We start from the raw sequence: 10,503 nt of genomic DNA, 5'->3' as shown, positions 1-10,503 counted from the left end.
CGTCCCCCTTTTGTCTCTTGTTGTGAGCGGGTGTTAAACATTCTCGGAATGGACCGTGATTCGCCAAGCGGCCTTGGTATACCACCGGTAGACCGCCTGTCAAGTTTCGTGTCATTTGGAGGTCGTTTGATACTCCAACGGTTAACCAGGTAACCGTAAAAGCCTCTTTTGTGTGCAGCCCAACACCCTTTCAAAGTGGCCCAAAACCCAACCTAACCCCCTCCATGCTCTCGTTCGTTCTATCATGATCGTGTGGGCGAAAACCGCTCCTCATTTGGACACTCCTACCTCCTTCTATCTATAAATAGGTGCTCCTCCCCGATTTTTCGCGCAGATGAAACCCTAGCAACTTCCCACTCCGCCGCCGGACGTGTCCGCCCGCGCCGGACGTGTCCTCCCGCGCCGGACGCGTCCACCGGCCGCGTCACCCCGATGAATCAGGGAGCGCCGCGTCAGCTCCGCCACCGCCCGAGCCAACCGCAGGGTGCCACGTCGCCCCCGCGCCCGCGCCCACTTCGCCGCACCCGCGTCGGCCCGCCGAAGCCCGCCGTGGGCCCTCCCGGCCCATCCGACCGCACCTGGGCCGCCTCGCCCCCGCGTGCCTTCGCGCCTCCGCCACCGCCGGCACGCCACCTCGCCGCCGACCGCGCCCCGCCCGCCGCCGGTCGCCCCGACCACCGCCACTCGCCCCCGCGCCGCTGGCCACTGGATCTGGCAAGCCCGTGGCCGGATCCAGTCGTCCTGTCCCCGCCGGTGCGCCACCTCGACCACCGCTCCTCGCCGGCCGCCGCCGCCACCTTCCTCCGCCGGCCACCCCGAGCTCCTGTGCTGGCCCCGCGCCTCCTCGCCGCCCCGCGCCGGATCCGGCGAGATCCGGCCGGAGGAGGTCTCCCCGGCCCTCCGCCTCCACGACCTCTTCCCCGTCCTCTCCGGCAGCTACTCCGGCGAGAACCCCGGCCATCCTCGATCCCCGTGCGAACGAGGTTGACCCCGAAAATCCCTAAGTCCCCGTAATTTTGCATATTCTCGTGCCCCTTTTGACCTGCCATAACTTGCTGCATACTGCTCCATTTCATGCGTGTAATATGTCAAATTGTTCGTCTCGACGAGTACTTCATTTTATTCCATTGCATCATGTTCATTTGAGTCCATCTTGATGCCTGAATCATCGTTGCAAGAGTGCTATGTGATGTTAACCTACTGAAATTGTTATAACTTGCTCATTTGTCATTTTTCCATGTTTGATGTGTGCATCCTATGAGGTTGATGTCTACATGTGTTTTGATCTACATCATGTCATCTTTACATAGGTGCCATCCATGTATTTTTGTGAGTCTTGTACTGAGTGCATCAAGCTTGTTAAGTAGGGTACTTGCTGTTGCTATTTTGCTAGGCTGAATCTGTTATTTCGTGATGCTATGTAAACCTACTGCTACAAGTCATTCCATGCATAATCTGGAGATGTTCACTAAGGATGATTTGTTATAAATGTCATGCTATATCCATCCATGCCCCTGGTTGCATTTATAGCTTGATGTAACTTGTTGTAATCTTGCTCTCAACTTGCTAAATAGTGTTGTTGTCAGCCTGTTAACATGAAGTTCCATGTTGCCATGATTGTTGCTAGTGATCCATGAACCCTATGAACTTGCTCTTGCCATGTATAGCTTCTTTATACATGTATTCTTTCTGTAGGTTGCCTTGCCATGCCATGTATTGCTCTGTGGTGAGTGGTTCAAGCTCACCAACATGCCTACTTATCGTTGTTCCTGCCATGTTTGAATCTGTCATATAATTTGCCATGTTTACATGGGTGCCATCATATTTTCTGTGCCCTTTTGGCTCATGGTCAGTAAGGGACTTTTATTCTATGCAATTAGTAGATTCATGCCATGCCTTTGTTTGCCATGTTAAGTTCCTGTAACATGTTGTTTGATAGCTCTAAACATTGCAACCTGATGTTATTTCTGTTAAGCCTGTAAACTGTTACTATTTGCAATCTTGCCATGTCCTTTTGAGCATGTTCTAGTATTTTCTGGAGATAGCTCAGTGTTCATGTTTTGTCATGCTTTACCTGTACTTCATGCACATGCCTTTTGTTCTTACGTTGGGATGATGTAGCATGTTGTTTTGGTGCTTGCAATATGCCTAGTTGCTGTTTTGGACAGATTCTTGTCATATCTTGTATAGAGTGTATGTGTTGAACCGTTGCTCCGTTTTGAGTGTGCTCTATATGAAACTTGCTTAGAATTGCATGTAGTTTCATATTATCATGTTGCATACTTGTTTTGAGGTGTTTGCTTGATGTTTGTATGCATTTAGCATCAATGCCATGCTTAACTTGTTTTGCTCATATCTTTTAGGCCGTAGCTCCGAATTAAATGAACTTTATATGTAACTTGGCTAGAATTTTATGTAGATAATTTTGGTGCATCTTAACTTGCTGTTTAACAACTTGAATATAAGGTTTATTCAGTGTTGTACCAAGGTTGGGCCTTGCTAGGGGAGTTTTATTCAAAGCGAACTGTCAAGGGGGTCCCATAAATCACCCAACCGCGTAAGGAACGCAAAATCCAGGAACATAACACCGGTATGACGGAAACTAGGGCAGCAAGAGTGGAACAAAACACTAGGCATAAGGCCGAGCCTTCCACCCTTTACCAAATATATAGATGCATTAATTAAATAAGAGATATTGTGATATCCCAACAAAATCTTGTCCACCATGGAGCAATCTTCAACTTCACCTGCAACTAACAACGCTATAAGAGGAGCTGAGCAAAGTGGTAACATAGCCAAGCAACGGTTTGCTAGGAAGGGTGTCAAAGGTTAGAGGTTCATGGCAATTTGGGAGGCTTGATAGAACAAGGGATAGGTAGCGCAACAAAGCGATAGAACGAAGCAACTAGCATAGCAATGATAGTAGTGAGATCTAGGGTAGCGGTCATCTTGCCTGAAATCCCACAAGGAAGAAGAACGAGTCCATGAAGAAGATGAAGCCACGAAGACGAACCAAGCGTAGACGAACGAATCCTCACGATCGCAACGAAACGGGAACTATCGAGAAGAAGCACACAACATAGTAAACACACTACACATAGACAAGACATGATGCACAACAAGCATGATGCATGACAAAGGCTACATGAAGCTACTCATGGCAAGATATGATGCAAACAAGAGCAACACATCAAGGCAAGTTTAAATGAGGCCGGAAACAACATATAACAATTCCGGTAAGTCCTCATATGCAAGTTTCAAAGTTGGTGCAGAACTGAATAAACCTTATGTTCAAGTTGTTAAACAGCAAGTTAAAGAGCACCAAGAGGATCTACCGAAATTCTAGTCAAGTTACTTATAAAGTTCATTTAGTTCGGAGCTACGGCCTAGAAGATATGAGTAAAACAAGTTCAACATGGCATTGATGCAAAATGCATACAAACATCAAGCAAACACACCAAAACAAGGATGCAACATGGTAATATGAAACTACATGCAAAATCAAGCAAGTTTCATATAGAGCACACTCAAAACGGAGCAATGGTGCAACACATACACTATACAAGTTTAAAGGACAAGCTGTCCAAAATAGCAACTAGGCATATAGCAAGCATCAAAACAACATGCTACAGCACCCCAACATAAGAACAAAAGGCATGGGCATGAAGTAAAGGTAAAGCATGAAAAAATATGAACACTGAGCTATCTCCAGAAATCACTAGAACATGCTCAAAAGGAAATGGCAAGATTGCAAATAATAACAGTTTCAGTCATTAGCAGAAATAACATCAGGTTGCAATATTTAGAGCTATCAAACAACATGTTACAGGAACTTATCATGGCAAACAAAGGCATGGCATGAATCTACTAATTGCATATAACAAAAGTCCCTTAATGACCATGAGCCAAATAGGAACAGAAGATATGATGGCGCCCATGTAAACATGGCAAGTTATATGACAGATTCATACATGGCAGAAACAGCAATAAGTAGGCATGTTGGTGAGTTTGAACCACTCACCATAAAACAATACATGGCATGGCAAGGGGATAAATAGTAAGAAGACATGTTTATGAAGCTAAGCATGGCAAGACCAAGTTCATAGGGTGCATGGATCACCAACAACAATCATGGCAACATTGAACTTCATGTTAACTGGCTGACAGCAACATTATTAGCAAGTTGAGAGCAAGATTACAACAAGTTACAGCAAGCTATAAATGCAATCAGGGGCATGGATGGATAGAGCATGACATGTATAACAAATCATCCTTAGTGAACATCTCCAGATTATGCATGGAATAACTTGTAGCAGTAGGTTTACATAGCATCACGAAATAACAGATTCAGCCTAGCAAAACAGCAACAGCAAGTACCCTACTTAACAAGCTTGATGCACTCACTACACAACTCACAAAAATACATGGATAGCACCTCTGTAAAGATGGCATGACATAGTACAAAACTCATGTAGGACTCATGCTCATAGGATGCACACATCAAACATGGCAAAAATGACAAATGAGCATGTTCTGTTAACAGACAGCAGACAACATTATATAGCACTCTTGCAACGATGATTCGGGCATCAAAATGAGCTCAAATGAACATGATGCAATGTAATGAAATGAAGTACTCATCGAGTCGAACAATTTGACATATTACACGCACGAAACGGAGCAGTATGCAGCAAGTTATGATGCGATGAACATGGGCACAAAATGCAAAATTATAGGGGACTTAGCAGAAAGCGACCTCGAGGGGGGAAAAGTCAACGGCAGCGGGGTGGCCGGAATCTTGCCGGAGATGACGGCCGAAGTTCGCGGGGGAGCTCGAGGAGGCGGCCCCGGCCCGGATCTGGCCGGATCCGGCCGGTGGCAAGCTGGCACGGCGGCGGAGGGGGGGCGGCGAGATCCGCGGCGGCGGCAGGGCGGCTCGAAGGCGAGGCGGCGCTGGGTGCCTCAGAGCTGGGCGACGACGGCGGGGTCGGCGGCGGCCGGGGCGGCTCCGGGCGCGGGGACGGAGGGGTGGCGAGGCAACGCGCCGACGAGGCGCGGCGGCGGCGCGGGATCCGGCCGGGGAGGTGGAGGCGGATCCGGGTGGCGCGGGGCACGGCCGGCGGCGGCGGCCGACCGGCCGGGAGGGCCTGCCGCGGGCTTCGCAGGGCCGCGGCGGAGGGAGGAGAGAGAGGGTGCGGGCGCGGGTGAGGTGGCGAAGCCGGATTGGCTGCGGACGGCGGCGGGGTGACGTGGCGACGCCCGATTCGCCGGGGTGAGGTGGAGGCTGGACGTGTCCGGCCGTCGGCGGACATGTCCGGCGGCGCGAGGATGAAGATGGCTAGGGTTTGCACCGCGAATTTGGAAGGGGGAGGCATATATATAGGTAGAGGGAGCTAGGAGAGTCCAAATGAGGTGCGGTTTTCGCCCACACGATCGTGATCGAACGACCGAGAGCATGGATGGGAGTTTGCTGGGTTTTGGGCCACTTTAAAGGGGTGTTGGGCTGCAAAGAGAAAGGGGCTTCTACGGTTACCCGGTTAACCGTTGGAGTATCAAACGACCTCCAAATGGCACGAAACTTGACAGGCGGTCTACCGGTGCTATACCAAGGCCTCTTGGCAAACCTCGGGCCATTCCGAGAAAGTTTAACACCCGCACATGAAAAGAGGTAAAAGGGGGCGCCGGAGGACATAGGAGTGCCGGATTGCAAAACGGACAACGGGGAAAAAGCTCGGATGCATGAGACAAACATGTATGCAAAATGAGATGCACATGATGACATGGCAAAATACAACACGCAAGCAAATGACATGGCAACAACGGCGAATAACTGGCAGACACCTGGCGCATCGAATCCGGGGCGTTACACCATTCTTCTTTAATAGTACTACAATATGATACACACGCTCATGCATATTTTAGTGGAAAAAAAGACCATGATACCGTGCACCAATGCCACCGTGTGCCTACTTTGGTGTTGTGTGTTGCTTCTCAATATGTAAACCGGGAGAGATTGAGAGATGGATGTGTTATGACTTGTGAATGTTGTTGTAGATTGTTGTGAATTTTGCACTGCTTACATGCTAGTGCGCACCAAATTCTTTGTTGTTTCTCATGTATGAATGAATATTGTTATTGTGTTGTTGTACATTGTTGTCACAAAAAACCAATGGTTGTCTAATCGCCAGCCTCCTCTAGCCGGAGTCGGTGGGAGCTACCGTGTTGCCGCCTCACTCTCTCCTCAACCTCCCCACCGCGGTGCTGGCCCTCTAACCCCCTGCCCCCTCCCCCAATGTACAATACCAACGACCACCCTGCACCCCCGACCCACACCAGTCAAGTTTCTGACACGCTCCCGCCTTCGACTCTGCAGCATCACCGGCCCCCGCTCGTTGACAGCTCGCACTTGCCATGGAGTCCACGGCTTCCCCGTCCCGTGCTCATGGCGAAGCAGAAAAAAGTGACCGGCACAGAATTTGTTTTCAAGTGCTTGATGTTTAGCGAATGCGGAAATATAATGGCTTAGGGTCCTAGGATTTAGAATTAACGGAGTCAATATATCATCATAACTACACTACAAAATTACAGCCAAGAAACCGTCTATATATCAACCAAAGGATCCTCATAGTGCACTTAAGCCTATATTTAATTAGTCATCATAGCAATACCTAAGTAGTTGCTATATCTTGTTGTTTTTAGTCTATACAATTCAAACAATGCATAATATGGTTCATGCCACCTGTGCTTACCATGCTGTACTCCTGACGAACGGTAAGACAGAGATGAACCGAGTACCAACATTGACAGTACTCTTGCATTAGTATTCAGACATTATTTCTCAATAAAGGGTACTTTATCAACTCATAATGCCATATGAAGCGGATATAAAACAAAACAAGCTCACACCCAGGCTCTATACAACTAGTAGGATGCATGCAACCAAAGTATTCAGATATTTGTATCAGCCGGCCCTTGCAATTTTCCTCATGTCGTTCTGTAGTTCGTTGACAGATATACGCGGCAGCTCACGCTTTCGGTCTAGTATGTTTGTGGAGAGCAAAGGGAGAAGAACAGCAAAACCAGCATGAAAGGTTGGGCTAATTACATCCCAAATAGAAGGATTCGTGATAACTGTACGCCACTGTATAATCAGATACAAAATCTAATCATCAACAAGATTACAATTTATGTGAGTCACCTATTCATGTAATTACATCCCTCCTCCCAAGAATCCCACACATTCAGCGTGTCGATGCCGCGGCATCAACTTAGAAACTTTGCCTGCCAGAAACAAGATGGTATCTAGGAGGACATACAACATGCTGCCTTGGCCGGAGGGGCCGGCTCCTGGCCAGGGATGATAACTTTCGTTCCTTTCAGCAAGCTCGAGTTCCCGCCGGAGTTAGCCTCGTCGTTGGCGACAAGGTTTTTCTTGCTGACAGTGCGGTATATCTCCTCGAGGCCTGTCATGAAGGCCCTCTCCACATTGGTGGCCTCGAGAGCGGACGTCTCCATGAAGAAGAGGCTCTCGCGCTCGGCGAACTCCTTGGCATCCTCCGTCGGGACAGCCCGGAGCGAGCCCAGGTCCGATTTGTTCCCGATGAGCATGATAACGATGTTCTTGTCAGCATGGCTTCGCAATTCCTCAAGCCACCGCGCCATATGATCGAAGGACTGGCGCTTGGTCATGTCATATACTAGCATAGCTCCTACTGCGCCTCTGTAGTAGGCACTTGTTACTGCTCTGTACCTGTTACCACGTTCAGTGCAGCTGGTTTAGGTGCTGTGAACAATCAAATAAGCAAGCAAGCTGGGGTAGGCTAGTATTACTGTTACCATTCATTTGCAACACCAATCTGTACAGTTCAGTTGCAAAATTAACAAAATATTCATCAACAAACTGCTAGTTATTACTCTTAGGTGCCAAAAGACATTACTATTAGGTACCATAAGCTGATGCTGGGACTTATTGTCTAAGCTGCTTAATGTGCTATACTTCTGTGTTTTACTGCTGCGAAGTTGGTTAAAGTCTGCTGCGAAGTTGGTTAAAGTTTTTCGGCAGATTCTAATCTTACCCCTAACTGAAAATACACAACTATATATGATAATAGGTAACTGTAATTCCTGATAGGTGTCAAAATGTAAGGCATGCTATTCTGATGTAACCGTCTGATCTTACATTATGGTCAAACAAACATCAAATTTGTTACCATGGAAACATTAGCGTTGTTGTAAACGAACATGCTTAACATCTGTAGTATGTCAATTCTAAACACAATTTTCGGTTGAGGACACGTCACCAGAGCAGGGAGACAACGAATAATAATTCCCTTTTAAAGCAGACAGTGTATCAATTCCATCATAATTGCATGACAGAGCAACAATAAGGCCATTTCTCCACAGACAATAATTTCCTTTTGAAGCAGCAGACAGTGTATCAATTCCATCATAATTGCATGACAGAGCAACAATAAGGCCATTTCTCCACAGACAATAATTTCCTTTTGAAGCAGCAGACAGTGTATCAATTCCATCATAATTGCAGAGACAGAGCAAGTAATAAGGCCATTTCTCCACGGACAATGACAAATCCAATCCATCACTATTCCACTCACCAATCCTCATTCATTCATAACCATAACTAGGGAACAGACAAGAAGATAAGATAAAACGCTCGAGGCCGTGACGGTGGGTTTAGGGTTTGATGAGTGATTTACGTACCTCTCTTGCCCCGCGGTGTCCCAGATCTGGGCCTTGACGGTGCGGTTGTCGATCTGGAGGGTCTTGGTCTGGAACTCGACGCCGATGGTGGCCTTGGAGTCGAGGCTGAACTCGTTGCGCGCGAACCGGGCCAGCAGCTGCGACTTGCCGACGGCGGAGTCGCCGATGAGCACCACCTTGAACACGTAGTCGATCTTCTGCCCCATCTCCCCGTAGCCGCCGCCACGAGACATCTCCCTCCCTCTCTCTCTCTCTCTCTCGGCTCTTAATCTCCCTGCCTCAACAACCAAGACCAGACCAGCAGGACCTCCTCCCAGGATCCCGGCGCCGGTCAAGACGCGGCGGAAGGGCGATCCGTCCCGTCCCCTTTCTCCTTCTTCCTGGCTACTGAAACCGCAGGACTGTCTGTTGCATCAAGAACGCGGAAGGCGGAGGGAGTGCTTGCGATTTAGGAGAAGGGCGAGGGGAGCAAGTGGTGGGTGGGATTTGGCGAAGCGCTGATTTGTTATTTGGAGAAGAAGAAGAAGATGATGGTGGTGGTGGCGGCGGCGATGATGATGATGAATTGGTTTGGTTTGGTTTGTTTAGTGTTAAAAAATTAGGGAGGAGCAGCAGTGTTGTGTTGAAGCGATCAACAGGAAAGCGGGCATGCACATGAGGTGGAAAATCAGCTGCCAAGACGTGCTCAACCGTCAACGGCCCCGCCAGCCACACCAGATGTGCTAAAATGTACCGGTGCTGTTATATATATATATATATATATATATATATATATATATATATATATATATATATATATATATATATATATATATATATATATATATAATGTACCGGTGCAGCGGTGCTGTTGCCTTCTCTCCTGTGCCACAAACAGTGCTTTTCTTTTTGGTAAAAAAAAAACGGTGCTTGTTCTCGGGAGAAATTGACCATGACAGTATAGCACACGTATCATCCGACTGCAAAAAAACGTTGCGAACGAGCTTATAACGCATTAAAATACTTTTACGACGTCCCAAGTCCTCGATCGCCCTGCACGACTCGGCACTTGGGCAGCGGTTCTGGTTTTCGTTCGGCGAAATCCCACGTGCTACACTTGTTGCTTCATTCGACACTCATCGTTGTGGACAATGCAGCAGGGTGGCTTTCGGTGCCTGCTGGTGCTGCCGCAGCGAGGCAAGGAAAAGCTTCGAGGCGGCCAACAGCAACGGCGCCATGATCAACGACACTCTTCGTCCGCACGCAACAGCCTTTAATCGAGCAACCAGTTTCCCTTTTGTCCTTCTTCATTGGTTTTGGCTTTTGGAAATGAGGTGGATTATACCATGATAATCCAGCTGCTAATGGTTTTCGTAAATGACCCCTCGTCTATTTTTTTCCATTAAATTTACTTCTACACATATATTGTTTAAAACTTCCTTTGTCACTGGTTCGACAGTTCAAGATTACAAATTTTAGTAAAGCAAATTTTCGAAAGAAAGAAACATTGGCACTTGTTTTCGAACAAGACCTCGCAGAAGCGGATTTGTAGCACCATGGTGCTCCACATCCCTATACGAACATTAAATCAAAAAATACAGAGAAATTTGAAACAAAAAATCCTGAGATTTTGGGATATCAAATCTAGGTTCCCAATCTACTTCCGTATGAAATTTCTTGAAAAAAATACCAGGAAATATATTCGTGGCAAGAAAGACAAAAAATTCTTATGTATAGAAAAAAAACTGTTTGGATGGATTTTTGCTCGGACAGTATTTTCTGGTATTTCTCTCCCTAATAATA

General features: G+C 47.4%; 1 protein-coding gene across 1 annotated transcript; it reads right to left on the bottom strand.

Moving 5' to 3' along the window:
• Positions 1-7,087: 7,087 nt before the first annotated feature.
• On the bottom strand, positions 7,088-9,418 carry LOC123111615 (ras-related protein RGP1). Its single transcript, XM_044532439.1, has 2 exons — positions 8,722-9,418; positions 7,088-7,750 (listed from the first exon to the last, which is right to left on the bottom strand). The coding sequence occupies exons 1-2, from the start codon at positions 8,952-8,954 to the stop codon at positions 7,303-7,305; spliced, it is 681 nt and encodes a 226-aa protein (XP_044388374.1). The 5' UTR covers positions 8,955-9,418; the 3' UTR covers positions 7,088-7,302.
• Between the last annotated feature and the right edge of the window lie 1,085 nt (positions 9,419-10,503).

This window comes from Triticum aestivum, chromosome 5B, assembly GCF_018294505.1.
Source record: "Triticum aestivum cultivar Chinese Spring chromosome 5B, IWGSC CS RefSeq v2.1, whole genome shotgun sequence".
NCBI classification, from domain to species: Eukaryota; Viridiplantae; Streptophyta; class Magnoliopsida; order Poales; family Poaceae; genus Triticum; species Triticum aestivum.
Note: the sequence above shows the minus strand (reverse complement) of the source record. Positions and strands in the feature narration are given on the sequence as shown.